The sequence below is a fragment of the Pseudochaenichthys georgianus genome, chromosome 14 (genome assembly GCF_902827115.2).
Source record: "Pseudochaenichthys georgianus chromosome 14, fPseGeo1.2, whole genome shotgun sequence".
NCBI classification, from domain to species: Eukaryota; Metazoa; Chordata; class Actinopteri; order Perciformes; family Channichthyidae; genus Pseudochaenichthys; species Pseudochaenichthys georgianus.
Genome location: NC_047516.1, coordinates 21,630,918 through 21,655,406, shown reverse-complemented (window position 1 = coordinate 21,655,406; position 24,489 = coordinate 21,630,918). Strand labels below are relative to the sequence as shown.

Genomic DNA, 24,489 nt, shown 5'->3' with positions numbered 1-24,489 from the left:
AATATAACAGGGGTATGCACTGCTCTTCTAACAGGAAAATAACGCATAACATAAAGAGTGCACTGCAAACACCAACATATGGAAATAGTGTTACAGTGTGTTGAAACAAACAAATACAGAAAATCACAGAACAAATGATTGATATAACGGCTCAATCTGCTCTGATTAGGAAACTCGTGAATAAAATGACAACAATTAACTCATGAGTCACTTCTTTTTCACATTTCAATCGAACAACTTGATCTTCAGACTTTCGATTTTACCATTCAGCTTGTGCCCATCCAGATTCATCACTACCTTCTGCATGAACTCGAAGGTGTGTTTGAGGTTGTCCGGAAAGCTCAAATCCAGGGCATAAATAAGTCCCAATAGCATGACAAACCCCACAATCACGCTGCCCAAGTTGTCCATGACTATATTGCCTTCGATGACAATTCCCACGTCCTCTGGCTGCCCATCCACATCTCTTTGAAGTGTGTATATGCCCATGACTCTGTTTGCCATGTCCCTCTTGGCATCTTCAGAGGCAGAGGCCTGAACAAAGACACAAACATACAACACATGTGTTAACTAAAACCTGAATTACTACATTTTATAGAAGCAGATTTACTTATGTGGCTCTCCTAATTGATCAAAACAGTTTTAGACTAACCCTCTGGTATCACTCAAATGTACTACCCTATTTGGCCACTCAGGATAAAAATGTCCACTTTCAAAAACTTGAATGATAAAATGATATGATAACAATATTATATTTAAATATTTTTCCCCCACACTTTTTGGGAAGTGTGGGAACATTTTTTAAATGGACAATTAGGGTAATTTGTACAGTGTATTCAAGACCGATTAAAAAAATTGAAATTCCAAAAAGTATCTAGAAAAAACACAAAATCATTATAGCCAAATCTGACGTGAAAAATTACCAATTTGGACAAAAATGTCCAGAGTGATACCAGAGAAGGTTAGGACCTCCAACACAGAACTAAATTAAGCTTGTAAGAAAATGTTTGCATAAATAAGTTATAAAGATATATTCCTGTACATTCTGTTTGATTATCAACTTTATCTTATTTATTCATTCAGGTATTAAGTTATTTGTTTACATCCCTACTTAATCTTGTAATTTGTTGTTATTCCTGTAGTTAATTATGCATTTACCTACTTATTTCGATATATATTTGATTATTTATTCTTTAATCATTTATTTCCTTGATTTATGTGATTATGTAATTATTCCTTTAACAATTTAGTAATTGCTGCATTCACATACCTTTTTAAACATGAATCTATTGATTAATATATTTCTGTATGTCAGCATTTATTTATTATTTTATTTATGTATTTATTCAATTATTTATAAGTTCTTACATATGTATTCATGTCCATATTTATTTATTCATTTATAGATGTATTTATATATAAATCTAAATATTTATTTCAGCATTAATTTATTATTTGTATTTATTTCCAGATATATTCATGTTTTAATTCACATTTGTATTTATCAATTTTATTCCTATGTTAATTTATAGATGTATTTATAGCTGTATAAATGTATTAATTCACTTTTTCCTATATTTATTTAAACACTTGCCTGATTAAATTACTTCTGTATCTATTTATTATTATTATTGTATTTATTCATTCTTACATATATTCATTCCTATATTAATGTATAGATTTATTTATTTTGGCATGTATTTATGATATGTGATAACATATAAACAGGAATAGGGTTGTGTGCCATATAATTTTCTTATTATAAATGTAAGTAATGGTGGTTATAATTGTGGGTAACACTGTTAACCACTACATTGAAAACATATTGTGATAAACATACCTGATACTCCTTAAAAAAAGAGTCTGGATCCTCGTTGAGGTAGATCGCGATGCTTCGCAGGATGCACCCCCTCTTGATGTGGATGTTTTCAAACTAGCAGGGGCGATAAATCAAAGACAATTAAGCACAATGCATGTGCAACACAGCAGGTAGTCTACAAAGTAGAGGGCTGTATCTATCGTGTGTGTCCCTAAGCAGGACTCCTTAACCCTACCTTTCCACAATAAGCTATTGCCTTAAAAACACTATAAAAGCAGACAATTTCTTAAATGTGTTCATACGAGCATGGACAAAAACAATACAGTGAAAAACGAGGTTCTCTGCATTTATACTAACCGAATCTGATATTGCAAGGGCTTCCTTGATTTTGTGCCCCTTCAGTCCTCCTTTGGTCTTGAAGATCTTCAAGAGCTTGTCTGAGAAGTGGTCCAGCTGCCACATGAACTTTGATTGAAGTGGTGATGTTGTGATCCTCAAAAACTCTGCATTCACCTTAAAAATATTATTAACAGGCACAATACAACCAATTGTTACTTGTTTATTAGAATCACAACCATGCAAGGATGTAGACATGAATCACAAAGGACAATAATAAAAGACTGTCAACAAATACAAATATTTACTTACTTCACTCTGCTGAAACAGAGCAGGCCATCTGCATTTGAAGTCCCCTATCAAAGGCCTTTGCTCCACAATCTCAAGGCGTCTGTGGGAGAAGGTTTTTTCCATTTTTGCTTTTATCACCACTTCATTGTCACGCTTCTTCAGTTCTGACAATAAGGCAATTCTCTCGTTCTCCAAGCTTTCTGTGGTTTCGCCTTTTGGGTGCAGAGGAATGTAGTTAACTTCAGCTTTTCTTGGTTTTTTTATGTTTGCTGCAGCTTTGCCTTGGCCTGTTTTCTTGTGCTTTAAGGAGTTCACAAGGATTTCAGGATGTCCAAGACGGCCAAGCTTTGTACGATAGTTTTGCATTTTGTACTTAAGAGACTGTTTCCACCCCCCAAATCCTGTCTTGGATCCTAGCTGCCCCAAACAAGGGTGGGCCCTCGTCAACGCTGCAGCTACCTCTTCACACTGATAGTCTTTCGGATATTTTATGAATTTGATCATTTCTTGGGCTAGGCCATCAAGAATGACTCCTTTCAGCTTTAGGCCAGGCTGGAAGTATGTACCAGTTGTCTCAAACTCTGCATTCTTTAGATGAAGCTCAAATTCAGCCTCGTAGGTGAGCTTAGGAACCACAAAAACTGTGGGCCAGGATAACAATTGTGAGGCCTGAGCTTTAGGGGATGGATGCGGGGTTGACGTATACACCATATCGTCACTGCAGCATGAGGCTATTGATGATGCAGGGATTAGAGGCTCTGAGCTTCCAGTAATTGAGGTCTTATCAAATGAGTCAACTGTGTACAAAGTGATGGAGGGCTCAATATTTGACAATATAGGAGAGTAAATTACTTTCAGTGTGCTTTTATCCTGAATTTCAGACACTGATGTAAGATTCATGAACTCGTTAAAGTCAACATCCATGTATTGCAGACGGAAGTCCTCTTTCAATTGAAGAGATGTCTTGACAAATGTGTGCAGTTCTCCAACTGTTGCTGGGATTCCGAATCCAGGGTCAGTTTTCTAGAGTCAGACTGGTCGGCAAAGATGATGCGCAGAAGCGCCCGACCTGCCATTATGGAACACCTTTTAATCTAGAGCAGAAACAAGGTGAAAGAATAACAAGAAAGAAACACATTAGGATTATATCAAAGATGAACATACAAATGGTTTTACAGTTTTTGTCAGAGCCTGCTATCCAGAGCTCACACTATTTAGGTTTAAAAATGATACTCACCTTTAACAATGATGAATCTTTTCAACATTACCATGCGCAAACTCCCAACCATGTAGTCTGCAAGGGGATAGGGGTCTACCAAGTCAGCAAGCTCAATAACGGCAACCTCTGTATTAGGCGATGCAGACAGCTCAAAAGCACCATAATGCTCTCTGTTCCAAGCACATGCATCTTTTACCAGAAAACACAACTTCTCCTTAACAATGCAAAGTTTAATGATCTCATGGAATTTAGGCAGTCCATCTGCAGATCCGTGTACAATAATCATCCCCTCGCAGTAACCTATACCCAAGCTAGACACATTTTTTGCCATATGAACCTCAGTCACATCTGGGAAACTTTGTTTCAGTGTAGACACGACTCCCTCATTAAGGACATCAACAGGCAGGATTGAGACATGTGTGACCTCCAAGGATGACTTCTTGACACTGGAGGAATGTGTGTGATAGGCAAGCATGAACTGGTGTTTAGTAGCTAGTGAACGAGGTATGTTCTTAAAGCAATTGGTGTGACGAGCAACCTGCTTGAAGAAGCTATGTTTAGCCTCAAATCTCATTGTCCACAGTGCAATTAGAGACCCGAAGCAACGAATCATTTGCGGATAGTGCTCTAAAAAGTGATGTTTTGGTATGAGCTTTACATGTGGAAAGAGTTCAAGATAGCGCTGTCTATGATCATAGATCTTGGCTTCAAGATAAGCAATGGTCTCATCTGTGTGAACAGGGGCCACAACCAACTCAACTATGTCCTTAAGATCTAGAATTAGCTGCCACGCTGGTTCACCTTCTGGTAAAATGTGCCCAATCACAAAGGGAAGCAGTCTTATTAAGGTCCAGTGGTTCTGTCCCCCCATTTGTACGGAAATGTCTGAATCAATGTGTTGAGCCTTTCAAAAGTGAAGTATTTTTTGGAGATCAACAAACTCATACAACGAGCCAGTTCAACTGGTACAACACCTTCAAAAAGGTCGTGCACAATGTCAGGAGGATAACCAGTAGTTACATGAAAATGAGAAAGGTGCTCTGTTAAAACACACTGCTTTTTTACACCACAGCAAATAGTTGCATTCTCCTGAGCAGACTGGACATGAACATCATGGATGTCTCTTGTTCTCAGTTGGAAAGCACCTGACTGGACATCCTTAGTCTGAAAATCTGATTTGACTCCAGTACAAAACCTGCATACTGACCCAGCTGAAAAACTCTCAACAAATCCCCCGAGCCCATGGGCTCCAAGATTGTCAGCTATAACACACTGGACAGAACCTTTAACAAACTGACCAAGCTGAGCTATAAATACACCGTGCTGTTCTAATATGCTTAAGTCTTGCAAGAGAGGCTCCAACACTTTTCCATAGCCATAGGTCTTAACATCATCAGATTTGCATAGAACAGCTAAATAGATTGAGTTTAGTGTTGAATGGGAACCTGGTGGCAAATTACCCAAAACCCAATATACACCACAAAGTTTGTGTGTCTTTCGAGATGTCCCAAGAGGGTTACAAATCTCAAAATCATCAACATAAAGATTTACAGAGATTCTCAAACCTTCATCAGAAAAAAACGAATTCTGTTTATAATACTCACCGTCTCTTACAGTTCTGTACTCTTGGGGAACAGCCAATAGCCGCTGTTGCGTTTCAATATGTTCAAAGACACCTTTATGAGAGAGCAAATGTTGCAAAGACTTTAACAGAGGGATATATTGAAATGTCCTATTCCTCTGGGCATCTAGTATGTACTCAACCGGCTCTAAAACACCAAAATGAGATGTATAGTACTGTGTACGTTTATATGCTGTAGCAAGAGGGCCATCCTTTGCAATAGCTGTGGCCAATGGACTAGAATTGCATAGAGCAGTGGAAAGTTCACCAACTACTGAATCTTCAACCTGTAGTTTATGGCTCTGTAATACATCAGAAACAATAGCTCTAGTGACAGGCAAAGATGATGTACTTAATATGTAGTGAAGTTCAGAAAGGACTTCATCAATAACTGTCTTTGGAATGTGAACAATATTTTTCCAACTTCAATAAAATGCATGCAATTTTTTCTTCGATTACATTTGGAAGGTGTATTTCTGAAGCATCACCACAGTGAATGTTGTCTGTGTTTCCTATTTTTGTGTGTGTTGAATGTAATGTAAATGTTAGTTTTAAATGTGCATCCTAGAAACATACATGGTACAGTTTCATTATGCCTGAGATGTCCATTAATATGTTGGAAGAAATCTTTTTCTGTTAAGTCTCTACGTGAGCACACATGACACTGAAATGTAGGTAATTCTACTGGCTTTGGTGTTAGCTGTTTAGCATGAGTTTTGTATGTGTGATTTAAAAGCTTACTCCATGTGTCAAACGAACATGGGCAATCAGTATATGGACATGGATAGCGACAACTGCCCCTTAAATGTGCATGTGTCTGCCGGAAATGTTTTAACAACAAATACCTGCTAGCTAGTTCCAAACTGCAGTGTTTGCACTGCCACATGCATAACCTGAAAAAGAGAAAAAATAGAATTAGAAATTGACACAACTGACAATGTCACAGATCAGCTTGTGCAAGTATTGTGAAAGTAGCCGTGTACTTACCATAAATAAGAGGTTGCCCCAAGGTGCTTGTTAATGATGATCAAACTGCAAAAAACAACAAAAATATATTAGAGGTGTGATTAAAAGGCTTATATATTTGAATTTTCACAGACAACACATAATTGCCTAATATTGCACAACCCAAAAAAAAAGGATAAAAGATCACACTTTAACATTAAGAGTCTAGTAGACATTTTATAAAGCAGGCCTACATTTCTGGGTGCCTGCTTGTGAGTGAGGTTACCCATGCAAGATTCACATATATATTATCTCATTATTTATATTAAATATTTGGCAGTAAAAAACTCAACTCAACTGAACTCCTACAGAAACGAGTGGCTCCGCCTGTCCTCCTCTGCCTGCCTGCACTAAGGCCAGGAGAGAGATGGACAGACCTGCTGAGCTTTATGATAGAAAATGGCAGCCCTTACTGGGCTGCATGCAGGCTCTGCCTCCTATACTGTTACCTCATTCACTTGAATTACTATTTGCATTTTTTGGTTGAATTTAAACTGAATTTCGGTGTACTGTGTTCAATGACAATAACGTTAAATCTAATGTAATATAATCTAATGATCTCCATTATCCAGTATTCAATGCTAACCGTATATAGCAAGCTAGCTAACAAACCAGTTATCTGGCTAGCTAGCTTGCTGCTTCACCTCATGCACTTGAATTACTCTTTGTATTTTTTGGTTGAATTTAAACTGAATTTCGGTGTACTGTGTTCAATGACAATAACATTAAATATAATGTAATATAATCTAATGATCTCCATTATCCAGTATTCAATGCTAACCGTATCTAGCAAGCTAGCTAACAAACCAGTTATCTGGCTAGCTAGCTTGCTGCTTCACCTCATGCACTTGAATTACTCTTTGTATTTTTTGGTTGAATTTAAACTGAATTTCGGTGTACTGTGTTCAATGACAATAACGTTAAATCTAATGTAATATAATCTAATGATCTCCATTATCCAGTATTCAATGCTAACCGTATCTAGCAAGCTAGCTAACAAACCAGTTATCTGGCTAGCTAGATTGCTGCTTCACCTCATGCACTTGAATTACTCTTTGTATTTTTTGGTTGAATTTAATCTGAATTTCAGTGTACTGTGTTCAATGACAATAACATTAAATATAATGTAATATAATCTAATGATCTCCATTATCCAGTATTCAATGCTAACCGTATCTAGCAAGCTAGCTAACAAACCAGTTATCTGGCTAGCTAGCTTGCTGCTTCACCTCATGCACTTGAATTACTCTTTGTATTTTTTGGTTGAATTTAAGCTGAATTTCGGTGTACTGTGTTCAATGACAATAACGTTAAATCTAATGTAATATAATCTAATGATCTCTACTATCCAGTATTCAATGCCAGCCATATCTAGCAAGCTAGCTAGCTTGCTGTTTAGACCCAACTAAAAACGGAGCAAAAATATAACACGGTGGTTTTCAAATATTCTTGTCGATATTATGAAAAGGCATTACTTGGAAACAGGGAACATTCTAAACTACTAGAAAAAACAAATACTTACCAAATAATAGACTTTCCACCGTCAGTTTCTCCAGTCAGTTTCCACAGTCAGTGTTAGACAAAAGGCGGCAAATGACAGCACGGATGTTGCGCATGGGCAAAGGGGATGTGCAAAGGGGCGGTCCCCAATGAAAACAATTCATTTTGAGTTGCTCTGTCTTAAATACATTTAATAAGTGAATTGATTAATGTAATTTGTGTTACACTAATGAACTATACTTAGGTTTATTTCTTAAATAAACATATTTAAGTAAAGTGAAACCATTATTAATGTGTCAAGTCTAAGAAGGGCTTGAATCATTTTTTTGAGTGTAGACCATATTGCAAAAGTTGGGCCATTTTATCATCATGCGCTAATGAGCAACTCTCTCATAGGAATGAATGAGGCCCCACCTCCCACGCTGTATCCAGTTCTTATAGAGAGGTGAAGTCCCTCCCCTTCCGGGAGCCTCCATGGGACCCCGGAAGCGGAAAATTATACATTGAAGTCAATGGAGAGAGTAAGGTTATCTTTTGATCCCGTTTGAATTGTGCCACGAATGACACATATGATATTTGTCAATTTAAAAGAACATTTTGCAAGTCAAAAAAATGTAAATGTGTCGTAAAACTGTGAAGTTACACATTTGTGTGTGTGAAACCGCTCAGTGAATTACAGGTCTCTGGTCTCGCACAATACGCGTCACCATCACAAAGACGGCCGTCACGTTAGCAAATTTCACCTGTTTCTTTCAGAATGAGGCGAAAAGTATAAAACGAGGTGAACATCACTACAAGTCTGGGCATGTTGAGAGCTGTACATACACGAAAGGGGAGTTAGTCGGTTCTGTAAGAGCAGCGGGACCGGCTTTGCAAGGTTTCGGTGAGTAATATGAGTGCAATGTGTAACGTTAATGTCAGCTAGCTAACGTTAGCTAACAAGGTACACTAACGTGTTTTGTTTCAGTAACTAGTTTTCTCCTTAATAACTTTGTGGTCTCTGTGTATGCTGTGGATAACATTAGGGTTCACAAGAACAAGATACACTCCCGTGTTTTGTTTTAGTTGCTCTTCAGATTGAAGCGGCCAGTTTTATATCGACTATACTGTATGTGTGATCTCCTTTTTCTCGTTGTGTCATTTGAGTTTATTTGCTGTGTGTAGATTCAAGGATGTTGGTTATCTAGGCACAGCTGTGCGTGACTCCCTCTGGTACACTGGTATGTGTTTTCCTAATGTAGAGAGCATTGATTAAGTAATGTAAGGAAATATTTGTATGTATTCATGCAAACTGTGAAGAAGCTTGAAAATGATTTGAGTAAGAAAACTGTGAACTGTTTTTGGGGCCTGTGAACATTTGGTTTTGTGAGGACAAAGGAAGAGGGGGAAGGTGTGGAGTTAACATACAGTCATCTCAGATCCCTGTGATAATGAAGCTGAGCCACTGGGATTGGGGAATTTAAGCAGCCAATCACTGGTCTGGAAGGGAGGCGCAGATAACTCCTCCTTTGGTCAGCGAGGTATTTAGACAGGAACCCCGCTGTGTGCTCTCTCTCTCTCCTCGTGCCGCTTGGACTGGAGGTCTGGCGGCCTGTGGGCAGGAGCCAGGAGTAGGCCAACTCCTGACATTACACATATGATACGATATGGTTGTGTATGGTAATGTATTTGATTGTATTGCATTGTATATTACCATTAAAGTGGATTATTGTTTAACGGTTAAGTGTATGCTCTGGGTTTCCTTCATGTAAGATAACAGCTTGTGTAGGGACGCGAGGAGATTTAAGAAAGCGGACGAGTTGTCCACCAAAATCTCCTAACAAATGGTGATCTCGACGCCGAATAAACATGAGCTGTGGAAGGATTCAGACGGCCAGACTGGGTCGGGAACAAACGCTTTCAAACACCTCAGACAATCACGCAGGGCCCTGCATCAACAAGACAAAAGGTACCACAGACGCCTGTTATGAAAATCAACTGTCTGTGATTGGGTATATCTAAAACATTAGGATTGTCTGTAGGCGTTTCACGGTGTTTTTTGATTTTTAAAAACAAAAGGTTTAAATGGAATATACGATGCATATTGTACCATGTTAGGAAAGTTATATAAAACACGTGAAAGTTGATCGCAAGGTACAGAGAGTCCTGCGTGACGAGAAATAAAGCAGTTTAGCGTGGATCTCAGGTAGTTTATTCCTGAAGTGGCGTGGAAGCGGTGCAGTTTGTGGGCTCTAGGTATGATTCCTACACGACGAAACCTGGATGATCGATATTTCAGATCGATCCGCCGTTTATAACTGGGGGTAAAATAGCAGTCTGAGACCGAATAAGCGAAAGTGTCAGTGGACTGCTATCTGTTAAATCCTGGGGAGAGAACGCTACCGTCACCGACATTGTGACGAGACCGGCTCTCGTTTCCCCTTGTCTGTAAACATTCATTTGAAAAGCAAACGTGTGGTAAAGGGCTCGCTGAAACCTGGGCGTTTAAGCTCCATGGGACGGTCACATTCCTTATGCGTGTTGAAGCACCGTCCATGGTTTGGTCTGCCTGTTGAAATAAACACCACATTATAAAGCTGGACAAAATGTACGGGGAATAAATCTGTGTGATTTTTACCTGAATAACCTGTGTGAGCATTGTCTGTGGTAATCAGACATTCGCTCAGAAGAGTGAAGCTCATTTGTGCTCTGCTGCTGCCATCTAGTGGCTGAAAGGGGGGGAAGCACGTTAATTAAGTCAGATAAAGCGAAGTCAATATATTGCGTATATTTAAATAAATGAGCTGTCTGTAGGTTGTCATTGTTGATTAGTACAGACCTTGTTTTATGTTGGTAAATGTAATGGTACAAAAGCAAGCTATTCATCACAATTGGATTTTTAGGTTATGAATAAAACGAAAAGTAGTAGCCTAAGGGATAAGCAGAAAGGTTTTTGAACGCTTGTCAGTTATGACAGAGGTGCTTATGCCCGCTTCGGTTTTCAATGTACGCCATCACGTTAAAACAGGATTGGTGGCATTTTCAGTTCATTGCTTGCTTCCACACGCCTTCCCCCTCCTTGTCTCTTTCACGACTATAGTTAATGCATTAGAACGATTGTCGCTGTTCCGGAACGGCCTTTCAAAATAAAAGCCAAAGGCCGCTGTTTGCCAGAGAGGCCTTCACAATAAAACAGTAATTAGCTTAACAATATATTTAACTTATATTGCGTCTTTAAATATTGATTTTAATTCATTACAGATCTAACCTGCTTGTAACACAACTTTGATCAAAATAATAGGATAAGCAAGTGGTTAAAGGGGGTTTCCTGTCTGGCTCATTTGATTTAGAACTGAAGTAAGGGAGAATAGTGTTTTATGAGTCATTCCTCATGGTTTCTGAAGATAAATCATCAGTTTGTCTGGACTTTGATATAGAGATAGGATCATGGTGGAGAAGGAAGACCTTTTTTGGTTTCAAATTAAAGAAGAGTTTAAGGATGAAGTAAGCAGGACTTCAACTGGTCAAAAGAGATTTTAAAGTTTAATATTCTTGGTTAGCAAACAAGACATCTGATTATTATGTCACACATGATAATCTTGTTATAGAAACTAGCTTAAAATATTGGAGAAAATATGAAGATGTTCTCTCGTAGTGTGTGGAATATGTGATGCTGGAAACATGTACGTTTTTCAATTTATAGGAGAAAATGGTTTCCTGAAAGAGTTGTTGGGTAAATATGTAGCAATGGATGAAACAATTTTTAGAGTGAGTTTTTGTAATATCATTTGTAGACATCAATTAGGTTGTTTAGATGGCATTTAACAATTAAGACAGATAGTATGATTACAAAGAGTCAGAGTGGAAAGGGTTGGATTTATTTAACCTCAGTGTGCTAGATTTTTTATAGGTAATGCGTCCCGAGACCTGGACTCCCCCTCTGAGTTAGAAAAGGCTACAATCCCGACCCTCCAAGCAGACAAAAGACCTAACCCAACGGGAGACTCCTCCTTCTCCATCGAACAGACAGAGAACCAGAGCTGAAACAACAACAACAACAAGACTGCAGCCAGAACTATCTCCACCTGTGACATCCAGAACCAAACAGCATGCTGACGGGCAGAGATCTACGCTCATCAGTCCCTCAGAGGGGACCATGAAGTTCCAAGCTGAGCACAAGAGCAAAGTGTGGGACATGAGAGCAGAATCCGCCCTCCATAAAAACAGCAGGGAGACTGTAAAGGAGGAGATGAAATGCAAAGCAGTGCAAGAACATTAGCATGATGGGGCATGCAGATGTAACTGGGCCAATGGCTGCCTAAAAGAGTTACAGCTGATGAAGTTACAGCTGATGGACTGAAGAGAACACAGAATCAGAGGAGTTGGCATGGTCGATTAGAAGTGAGGAGGCCGGGGTCACGGCTTGAGAAAACCAGAGGAGGAGAAAAGGAAAACGGGAATGAGTGAGTTTACACATAAACACACTTATTCACAAAACGCACATTTAAAGCATAAATACGTAAAGACAGAAAGATTTATTAAATTAAAAATAGCAGTAAACTATTAGAGTAAAATGAGAACACACGGAGGGTTCAGAGTACAACCATATTCTTCAATCTTTTCATCATGTTAACAAAATATTCTTTGACATTTTTTATTCACGTGTGAATAAGGTAGTGGGATAGTTTTAGGAACCATTCTATAAGACAAATCTTTATCTGTATGGATAATGTTAAAGGGAGAGCTGGTGCCAAGCCAGATATAGTATTCCAATCTAAATAATTGATTTCACCATTGTAGCATAGTTATTACCATAGGAAATATGAAATGACTTCTGTTTTTAAATCCTTGATAAAGGAGGAAGTAATTGTTGCATGTTCGGACATCCAGGGTTCCACACACTGCTAAAGAGTTTAACATTGATTTTTAGGTGGACCAGAATTGAAGACGTGTGGTTGTTATACCATTGTTATCGTGAACAAAAGATAAATATAAATAAGTGAAGATAAGAAGATGTATTGACCATAAATTAGTCAATTGGTAAATAAAAATAGCGGAAAAGAGGAGACTATTAAAGTGAAGTGGAAAATCAGTCTAATACACACTGATAAAAAAAGGGGGGGGGGCATGAAGGAAGTATGCACTGGACTTTTTATTCGTGTGTGAATTTGGTAGTGTTTTAATTTGTTACAGTATTGATCAGTTCAAAGGGAGAGTTTTAGTAACAGCTCTATGAGATCAGATAAATATTTATTTATATAGGTCATGTTGAAGGGAAAGCTGGTTCTAAACAAAATATAGTATTTCAATTTGAGGTACTGGTTTCATGTTCAGACACCCAGAGTTCCACGCACTGTTAAAGAGGGTAACATTGTTCTTTAAGTGCACCAGAATTGAAGATAAATTGATAGAATGAGTTATGGAATACATAGCAGATCTTTACAGATCCTAGTAATGTTTTGACACAAGATAGTGATGTACACATGTTTCTGAAATAGATCTATTAGTCATTTTAATACTAATTAGGTGTAAATGAATTGCAGTAATAGTAATAGTACAATAAGGAAGTGACATTTTTTTGGCTAGACACTTTTCAGGGAATGTGGGAAACAGCAAGGAGGGGTTGGAGATATCTTGAACATTATAGTTGTAATTGTGAATTAATAAATGATGGCGCTCCATATATACAGATTTGTATAGACGGAAGATGCTGGCCTGTGCTGGAACATCAGAGTCTCTGCAGAGCACGACACATGGCCAAAAAGACTGAGACCAACTGACCGACAGGGTAACTTGGGAAGGCACTGTCAATGACTGACTCTGTGGTGAACCTGACCAAACCTGACTTTACAACCTGACAGTGTGAGTGAGTGTATGTCTGCACCTGATCAGTGCAACTGCATGATTTAAAACGATGACTAATCAAGCATGTTTTGGACTAACACATTATTTATGGGTGATAATAATGTGTGAAATGAGAGGTTTCCTAACATTGCACAAAAGGGGAAACCGTATCTAATCTGCTTGATATTTCACTCCCACAGGAGGTGGCAGTTTGAAGAATGTGAAACTCAAACTATGACATTTGGAATTCTGTTTCTTTTAGGACTGAATGATGGAGAGAAACACTCTCAAGGGTTTACTGTGGAAATAATGGATGTACATTTGGGAAAAATGTTTGGTATTGTCTTATAATCCATTATGACCTGAAGGTTTTCTTCCCATACAGGTTTTTGTTTACACATGAGAGAATGTGTAAAAAAGGGGGAGTGTAAACTTTACAATGTACATTTTTCATTTAGGGACTGAAAGGAACCTGCTGCCCAACTCCATTGTTCAATCTGACCATTGATTGACAGTTTTAGAATTGACCTGCTCCATATTTGGGGATAAGAGGCTGTTTGATGAATGTTGACATGTCTCTAGTATTGATTGAGTTATAGCAGGTAACACAGATAAAGAATCAGTGGCCAAGGGGCTACCAGAGAGATGTAAGTCCAGAATGAAATACTGGAGAGGCTGACCGGTGAGTAATGTTTCAACAGACAACATCATGTAACTAGCCTGGTAAAGAAGTAAGAGCCATAGACTTTATTGTTTAGGTCATTATGGGGATGTACATTTCATCTACATTTGTAATAGAAAGACATTTGATGACAGTTTGTGGGAATTCTGTATTCATTTTTTTAGTGGGATAATATCTAAGCACTGACGGGTAGAAGCAGTATCACCAGGAAGCCATTCACTTTGTTAGTATTGTGATTTTGGTTGTTTTTGAATCCATAACATTAGTGTGTTTCTTTACCAGAAACATTAGCAGTTCAAATCATATTTTTAGATTTTTAATGGGATCTCAGGGATTTCATTTAAATAAATACAGATGCTTGTCAGAAATTCAGAGCTATTGAAATATGTTATTTAGTTTACCTAAAGATGTTGTGGTTCTTATTTAGTGGGCACAGTCCAAGTATTAAGATTCTGAAGCTGCACAATTAATTTAGAAAACCTGTGCTCAGACGTCTGTTGTTTTAAGACACCCCACCAACAGGCTCCAAGTTGCCCGGAGCGTAGGCTTGAGGGATTTGTATCAGATTTCTCCACACAGGTTGTGGATGCCAAAAGGGGGACCCGAGACGCAGGAGGCTGACTGTCAACCCCAGGCTCTCCGGCCCCGACCGAGTGACCCAGAGGACATCCCATGCCGTCCGCCTACAAGGAAAGGGGGACAACTGGTACCACTGTGCGGAGCCAGTGTGCGGCGGGGGAAAACACCTGCGAGGACCCTAGACGACATCAGGACAGATCTGGCTCTCATCATGGAGGTCGACTCGGATGCTGTCATCAGCGGATTGGAGGAGAAGGACCTCGAGGACATCCATCCAGCAGTCGTCCCGGGAGGCATCATCATCGGACCGGAGAAGGAAGATCGGGAGGACATCTATTCAGCATCGACTCGGAAGCCGCCATCAGCAAGCCGGAGGAGAAGGAAGACATCTCTCTAGCAGGCAGCCCAGAAGCCGCCGTCAGCGGATCAGAGGGGACAAAGACACGGCAAGCCAGGATGGCACAGGGGACTCCACTCTCCGCTGAAACAGGAGTGTGGGTTAAGTGCAACAAGACGGTGTATGGAGCCAGCCAGGCCTGCCAAGCTATGGGCAGCCTCTACCATGACAGCTGCTTCACCTGCAGCGCCTGTAGTCGAAGGCTGAGAGGGAAGGCGTTCTACTATGATGCAGGAAGGGTTTTCTGTGAAGAGGACTTTCTGTACTCTGGGTTCCAGCAGTCTGCAGACAAGTGCAACGCAGGTGGACATCTAATCATGGACATGCAGGCCGGCAGGCCCTGGGGAAGTCTTACCTCCCCGGTTGCTTCCGCTGCGTCATCTGCAACGAGAGCCTGGACGGAGTGCCCTTCACTGTGGACACTGAGAATAAAAAGTATGGAGACTCAGCAGACAAGGATGCAGTTTTTTGCAAGTGCCTTGTGTAAATTGCACTCTTTTTTTAAGAGTGCAAAAGAGGGAATTGTAAGGAAATATTTGTATGTATTCATGCAAACTGTGAAGAAGCTTGAAAATGATTTGAGTAAGAAAACTGTGAACTGTTTTTGGGGCCTGTGAACATTTGGTTTTGTGAGGACAAAGGAAGAGGGGGAAGGTGTGGAGTTAACATACAGTCATCTCAGATCCCTGTGATAATGAAGCTGAGCCACTGGGATTGGGGAATTTAAGCAGCCAATCACTGGTCTGGAAGGGAGGCGCAGATAACTCCTCCTTTGGTCAGCGAGGTATTTAGACAGGAACCCCGCTGTGTGCTCTCTCTCTCTCCTCGTGCCGCTTGGACTGGAGGTCTGGCGGCCTGTGGGCAGGAGCCAGGAGTAGGCCAACTCCTGACATTACACATATGATACGATATGGTTGTGTATGGTAATGTATTTGATTGTATTGCATTGTATATTACCATTAAAGTGGATTATTGTTTAATGGTTAAGTGTATGCTCTGGGTTTCCTTCATGTAAGATAACAGCTTGTGTAGGGACGCGAGGAGATTTAAGAAAGCGGACGAGTTGTCCACCAAAATCTCCTAACAGTAATAAACTACACACTGAGTCTAGATCCTGACCAAATCCTTTTTTATTGTTGATCAAATGTTTTTCAAAAATTTATTCATACACATTTAGAAAAATACAATGTACAATCACAACCAGTACAACACAAATTACAAAAAATACAGAAAAAACAAACAATAACAACAATCAGACAAGAGGACAAAACTATGGAAAAATAAACCCTCCCACCCCCAGATCCGGACCATCCTTGTATTATTGCTCATTCAATCTATTATAGCATGCTAACAAATGGTACTTACTTTATTTTTACAGATCTGCATGGGAGACGATGGCGCGATGCAGAGCGATGTCTGTGATTGTGCACGGGGGATGTACAAATGCAGCCACGCTGCAGCATTGGCAATATGTGCCATGTGGCAGATCAGCTCCACAGATGTTGAGTGCCAGTGGAGGAAGCCTGGCACTTCAAAAGTAGTCCAGCCGGTGTCTCAACTTTACCAACAGCGAGAGGAGACATACAACCCACTGGCCAGAGACATCGCCAACTGTCAACTGGGGGATTATAAACGAGGCCGAAGGGGTGAAGGCTTTTGTGCAGGCCTATTGGGTGACAGTGTTCGAGTCTGGTCTCTTTGTGAGTGAGTCGGGTGTTTTGGGAGCATCACCCGATGGACTTGTGCAGCCATCTGCCCTGCTGGAGGTGAAGTGTCCACACAGCAAGAGGAACATGACCATCGCGGAGGCAGTCCAGTTACCATCCTTCTGTCTCCGTGAGGAGGGTGGGTCATATGTTCTCAAGGAGAATCACCCATACTGGCACCAGGTCCAAGGGCAGCTGCACATCACAGACCGGAGTCTCTGCTACTTTGTTGTGTGGACCACAAAGGAGGCGATCATCATCCCAAAGACCCTGCATGGCATGGAAATCTCCTCCTCCTGGAGAACTTCTACACCCAGCATATGCTCCCTGTGTTGGCCAGTAGAGAGGAGGACATTTAAATAAACATACTCTTAACACCCTCGGACTCTGCGTTGTGTTTCGTATGTGTGATGGGGTGTTATGCAGAGGGGAGGAAAACAGGACACAGCAGATTGGGATTGTGGTGGAGATGCTGAGCAGTTATTTAATTGTTGCATGTAATTATTATACTGCGTGCTTCTTAGTTATTCCATCTTTTGCTGTAACATGGATCTGTATGTAACTCTATATTTACTTGTTTTCTACCACACTTCCTTCTACATCATACACCATCATTATACATGATGGTGTATATAGGATATATACATATCTGTAAATTGTATAATTTTATTTAAACGTCTTTTGGATCTCTGTCTATAAACACAAACTGAGTAAGATTGACAATAAAGTTGACTTTGAAAAATATATATATTCTTTATGAAAATAGTTGACCGTTGGAGAAATGAATCCAAATGAAACGTTGAACTGAACTACGTCTTTAAATCTCTACGGACTGATTTTCAGTGGGATGGCAGGTTCCTATCTTTAAACATTTATTAGTTTTTTCTCAGAACAGATTTGATTTTCTGAAGTTAATTTAACGTTGCCGACCATGTAAGGTCATTATTAAAAAGGTACAATCAATTTGTTTAGGGTTGACTAAAATAATGATAAACATTTCATTTGGATAATTTACTGACAGAATAAGAAACTCAATGATGCTCCACTCACCTGTTCCCTTTTTATAAAGTGAAACAGTTGAAACGATAGATTTTTAGTAAACTTAAAAACAACCTTCTCCAAAAGCTATCAAGGAATATACCGAATACTTGTTTCAGAACTTTATTACATATTTTTATATAAATAGTTTGAATGATCCATAATTGACAGAAGCTTGTGTTTACACTGACCTGTTACTCATATATTAATGTCTTTGTAACTTCAGTAAACCACTACCTCACTAATTTCTTTCATTCATCACGGTTCAGTAAACTAAGTGATACATGAACCAGTTTAATCATTATAATATATATATATATATATATATATTTTTTTGGTTTTGTCTTTTTTGGTTTTTGTCTATGCCCTCCCTCCCAAATGTAAAGCGTCTTTGGGTTCAGAAAAGCGCTATATAAAATTAATATATTATTATTATTATTATTATTATTATTATTAATGTAGGATTGCAACTCTTTGAAACTGTAGGTGGCTCTTAAAAGAGCCGTTGTGTTTGGGTGTGCTGGTCTCAGGTCAGTTTAAGCACTCTCTCCGCGGATGCAGCGGGCCAGCTGGATGTCCTTGGGCATGATGGTGACCCTTTTTGCTTGGTTCATCTTACTGGGTTTCGGTGCAGTCCACAATCATTGTGCAGTTGAAGGCAGAATGGATGAAGGCAGAATGAATTTATTATTGACTCCGAATGAAGCACAACTCCATGTCATACAATACATTGAATTTATTTGTAATTGTGTAAAAAAATATGAGCATTGATTAGCAAGCAGGACCTGCAGGAACAGAGAATGGTGATGGATGGAGCTGGGAAGAGAGAAGAATAAAGAAAACAGATCAACTTTATTATCGGATATTACAAATTCAATTTCAAAACAAGTTGCCGCTCCTACAGTTTTCTAGTGTGTAAAGATGATTTCACTTGACCTATGCAAAATATCACACTCAATACATGTATGTCTCTGGGGGGTGCATTGTGCCTTTGATGTATATACATAATATACCATAACCAAATACTATTACGTACAGTGGAAATCAGGTTGCCAGAGCAGGTCAGTGTGCATATTCCTCAACGTCTCAGCAGTTACAGGTGAGGTAAAGGAAATAAAAGAGAAAAAGGTCAGTAACAACACTTTAAAGTAACAACACTTTGAAACACTTTGAATAATTATCTCTTCTAATAATTTTCTCTCAGTAACCACACAACGACTGTCTTTCCAACAAACAGATTGACTCACCCTCACTGTCATCACAATGAAACACGTCCAGAAGAATGTCATGCAAAGCTCCCTGCCTGCCTTCGACTCTCCCTGACTGCTTCCTTAGCACCCGGTGGAGGGCGCAGTAGGCTACTCTTCAAATGTTTCACGAAATACTTACCATCATGACTACTCTTACTGTTTAACATTTTGGTTTACTTCATGTAATAAAATAACTTCATGGTAAGGCTACTAAAAATGACAAGGCTAAGTAATGTAATGCTAACTAACGTGCTTGTTACTCGTCACTACTAGCTAGGTAGCTAACTTGACTATGTTCCATGCACAACAATATTACCTATGATATTACCTGATATGTCTGATCCAGCGACTCCTGGTCCTTTCATCAGACGGGAAGCGATAGAACGAGCAAGTGGTATGATCACTTTTGTGATTACAACCTGGTACAAAGCACACAGGCATCTTGTAAAAGTGAACCAACCACTTGGAGCATTATCGCCTGTGACATCACTTACGCGACCCAGAATGGGATTTGGGATTTGTAGTCGCGTATTTTTCATATTCTTATATTTCAACAGTTTTACGACAAAATGTGACTTTTTTGACATGGAAATGATTGTTTAAGATTGATAAACATCATATGTGTAGTCCGTGGCACAACTCAAACGGGATCAAAAGATACGTTTTCTCTCTCCATTGAATTCAATGTATAATTTTTCGCTTCCGGGGTCCCATGGACCGGAAGTAGATGGGCGTGACTTCGCCTATCTATAGAGAGGCGAAGTCCCTCCCTTTCCGGGAGCCTCCATGGGACCCCGGAAGCGGAAAATTATACATTGAAGTCAATGGAGAGAGAAAAGTTATCTTTTGATCCCGTTTGAATTGTGCCACGAATGACACATATGATGTTTGACAATTTAAAAGAATATTTTGCAACTCAAAAAAATAAAAATGTGTCGTAAAACTGTGAAGTTACACATTTGTGTGTGTGAAACCGCTCAGTGAACTACAGGTCTCTTGGTCTCGTACAATACGCGTCACCATCACAAAGACGGCCGTCACGTTAGCAAATTTCACCTGTTTCTTTTAGAATGAGGCGAAAAGTATAAAACGAGGTGAACATCACTACAAGTCTGGGCATGTTGAGAGCTGTACATACACAAAAGGGGAGTTAGTCAGTTCTGTAAGACTCAGCATGCGGGACCGGCTTTACAAGGTTTCGGTGAGTAATATGAGTGCAATGTGTAACGTTAATGTCAGCTAGCTAACATTAGCTAACAAGGTACACTAACGTGTTTTGTTTTAGTAACTAGTTTTCTCCTTAAGAACTTTGTGGTCTCTGTGTATGCTGTGGATAACATTAGTGTTCACAAGAACAAGGTACACTCCCGTGTTTTGTTTTAGTTGCTCTTCAGATTGAAGCGGCCAGTTTTATATCGACTATACAGTATAGTCTAAAAGTCTATACTGTATGTGTGATCTCCTTTTACATCTCGTTGTGTCATTTGAGTTTATTTGCTGTGTGTAGATTCAAGGACTTTGGTGACATGAACATGACCATCGCGGAGGCAGTCCAGTTACCATCCTTCTGTCTCCGTGAGGAGGGTGGGTCATATGTTCTCAAGGAGAATCACCCATACTGGCACCAGGTCCAAGGGCAGCTGCACATTACAGACCGGAGTCTCTGCTACTTTGTTGTGTGGATCAGAAGGAGGCGATCATCATCCTCATCCCCAAAGACCCTGCATGGCATGGAAATCTCCTCCTCCTGGAGAACTTCTACACCCAGCATATGCTCCCTGTGTTGGCCAGTAGAGGAGGACATTTAAATAAACATACTCTTAACACCCTCAGACTCTGCGTTGTGTTTCGTATGTGTGATGGGGTGTTATGCAGAGTGGAGGAAAACAGGACACAGCAGATTGGGATTGTGGTGGAGATGCTGAGCAGTTATTTAATTGTCGCATGTAATTATTATTATACTGCGTGCTTCTTAGTTATTCCATCTTTTGCTGTAACGTGGATCTGTATGTGACTGTATATTTACTTGTTATCTACCACACTTCCTTCTACATCATACTACACCATCATTATACATGATGGTGTATATAGGATATATATTTGTATACATTACATATCTGTAAATTGTATAATTTTATTTAAACGTCTTTTTGATCTCTCAGTCTATAAACACAAACTGAGTAAGATTGACAATAAAGTTGACTTTGAAAAATATAAATATTGTATATATATATATATTCTTTATGAAAATAGTTGACCGTTGGAGAAATGAATCCAAATGAAACGTTGGACTGATCTACAACTACGCCTTTAAATCTCTACGGACTGTTTTTCAGTGGGATGGCAAATTCCTATCTTTAAACATGTATTAGTTTTTCTCAGAAGAGATTTGATTTTCTGAAGTTAATATAACTTTGCCGACCATGTAAGGTCATTATTAAAAAGGTACAATCAATTTGTTTAGGGTTGACTAAAATAATGAAAAACATTCATTTGGATAATTTACTGACAGAATAAGAAACTCAATAATGCTCTTCTCACCTGTTCCTTTTTATAAAGTGAAACAGTTGAAACGATAGATTTTAGTAAACTTAAAAACAACCTTCTCCAAAAGCTATCAAGGAATATACCGAATACTTATTTTAGAACTTTATTACATATTATTTGTATATAGTTTGAATGATCCATAATTGACAGAAGCTTGTGTTTACACTGACCTGTCACTCATATATTAATGTCTTTGTAACTTCTTTAAACCACTACCTCACTAATTTCTTTCATTCATCACGGTTCAGTAAACTAAGTGACACATGAACCAGTTTAATCATTATAATAATGTAGGATTGCAACTCTTTGAAACTGTAGGTGGCTCTTAAAAGAGCTGTTGTGTTTGGGTGTGCTGGTCTCAGGTCAGTTTAAGCCCTCTCTCCGCGGATGCGGCGGGCCAGCTGGATGTCCTTGGGCATGATGGTGACCCTCTTTGCTTGGTTCATCTTACTGGGGGGCAGCTACATGGATGTCGGTGCAGTCCACAGTCATTGTGCAGTTGAAGGCAGAATGAATTTATTATTGACTCCGAATGAAGCACAACTTCATGTCATACAAAACATTGACTTTATTTATAATTGTGTAAAAACATATTAGCATTGATTAGCAAGCAGGACCTGCAGGAACAGAGCATGGTGATGGATGGAGCTGGGAAGAGAGAAGAATAAAGAAAACAGATCAACTTTATTATCGGATATTACAAATTCAATTTCAAAACAAGTTGCCGTTCCTACAGTTTTCTGTAGATGATTTCACATGACCTATATGCAAAATATCACACTCAATCCTGTGTACTCTCATGTTCCGATTAACCCAGCTTCCCCACATTTCTTTCTTTCTTTTTGGCGTCTATATACGCCGGGATCCGGAGTCATGGATGATCCTGCGGTCCTGTGTCCTGGATCGCGAGTGCTGGATCTTGAGTCGTGGCTGTGGTCCTGGATCATCGGTCCTGGATGGATATCCTCGTGGATTCATCTTCCTATTATACACACATGCATTTCCAAACATTTGGACTACCTATGTTGCAAATGTATTATCTTTTCAATTTACACACGGCATCTATTGCACGTCTGTCCGTCCTGGGAGAGGGATCCCTCCTCTGTTGCTCTCCCTGAGGTTTCTCCCATTTTTCCCTTTAAACTGGGTTTTCTTCGGAAGTTTTTCCTGGTACGATGTGAGGGTCTAAGGACAGAGGGTGTCGTATTGTCATACTGATATTCTGTACACACTGTGAAGACCACTGAGACAAATGTAACATTTGTGATATTGGGCTATATAAATAAACATTGATTGATTGATTGATCTCTGGGGGGGTGCATTGTGCCTTTGATGTATATAAATAATATACCATAACCAAATACTATTACGTACAGTGGAAATCAGGTTGCCAGAGCAGGTCAGTCCAGTGTGCATGTTCCTCAGGGTCTCAGCAGTTACAGGTGAGGTAAAGAAAATAAAAGAGAAAAAGGTCAGTAACAACACTTTAAAGTAACAACACTTTGAATAATTATCTCTTTTAATAATTTTCTATCAGTAATCACTCAACTACTGTCTTTCCAACAAACAGATTGACTCACTATCATCACAATGAAACACGTCCAGAAGAATGTCATGCCTGCCTTCCTTCGACTCTCCCTGAACTTTTAATGTTCAATGTTAACCATTTGAGCAGATAGCATTAAGTAGAAATGATCGCCGATGCTAATGTGCCGTTAGCCTACCTCCCGCCCCTTTAGCACCTGGTGGAGGGGGCGATAGGCTGTTTCACAAAATACTTACCATCATGACTACTCTTACTGTTTAACATTTGGGTTTACTTCATGTTAAGGCTAATACAAATGACAAGGCTAAGTAATGTGATGCTAACTAACGTGCTCGCTACTAGCTATGTAGCTAACTTGACTATGTTCCATGCAAAACATGAGTATTACCTGATGTTTGGTCCAACGACTCCTGGTCCTTTCATCAGACGGGAAGCGATAGAACGAGCAAGTGGTATGATCACTTTTGTGATTCCAACCTGGTACAAAGCACACAGGCATCTTGTAAAAGTGAATGTATTGGAGCAATCTCTTATATTTATTGGAGGGAATAAATCAGTTATGAGATCTTCTTCTTTGCTTTAATTGCGAGTCGCAACCAGTCTTGGAGCATTATCGCCTATGACATCACTTACGCGACCCAGAATGGGATTTGGGATTTGTAGTTGCGTATTTTTCATAGTCTTATATCTCAACAGTTTTACGACAAACTGTGACTTTTTTTACATGGAAATGATTGTTTAAGATTGACAAACATCATATGTGTCATTCGTGGCACAATTCAAACGGGATCAAAATATACGTTTTCTCTCTCCATTGAATTCAATGTATAATTTTTCGCTTCTGGGGTCAAAAACCGTTTCTTGTCTTCGGTATTCTTGTTTTTGGCGTGAGAATAGTTTGGGCAGCGTGAGATTGAGAGTGAAAGCGTGTGTCACACGCTAGATGCGTGAGAGTTGGCAACCCTGGAATCCTGGTTACTGCTTTTTCTCCGGCCAATTTATTAGTTTGATTTCAATAGAAAGCTTATTATATTGTATGTCTGCTAGACAGGTGGAGTTGCAATAAGACAGGTCAATACAGTGAAATTAATAGCTGTGAACAATTAGATCTGTGTGTGTTTGTGTTATAG

At 39.4% G+C, this 24,489-nt stretch overlaps 1 protein-coding gene across 1 annotated transcript; it reads right to left on the bottom strand.

Annotated features, from left to right (window-relative positions):
- Positions 1 to 225: 225 nt before the first annotated feature.
- Positions 226 to 3,397, bottom strand: LOC117458027 (uncharacterized). The gene is made up of 5 exons (XM_034098265.2): positions 3,299 to 3,397; positions 2,468 to 2,658; positions 2,177 to 2,332; positions 1,841 to 1,933; positions 226 to 534 (listed from the first exon to the last, which is right to left on the bottom strand). The coding sequence occupies exons 2-5, from the start codon at positions 2,567 to 2,569 to the stop codon at positions 226 to 228; spliced, it is 660 nt and encodes a 219-aa protein (XP_033954156.1). The 5' UTR covers positions 2,570 to 2,658; positions 3,299 to 3,397.
- Between the last annotated feature and the right edge of the window lie 21,092 nt (positions 3,398 to 24,489).

Bases quoted from the DNA above. Each gene is read 5' to 3' on its own strand.
- LOC117458027 (XM_034098265.2), bottom strand. From the start codon at position 2,569: ATGGAAAAAACCTTCTCCCACAGACGCCTTGAGATTGTGGAGCAAAGG. The intron at 2,333-2,467 runs GTAAGTAAATAT...AATATTTTTAAG, and splicing joins CTCTGTTTCAGCAGAGTGAA to GTGAATGCAGAGTTTTTGAG. The intron at 535-1,840 runs GTATGTTTATCA...GTCTTTGTTCAG, and splicing joins CTTTTTTTAAGGAGTATCAG to GCCTCTGCCTCTGAAGATGC.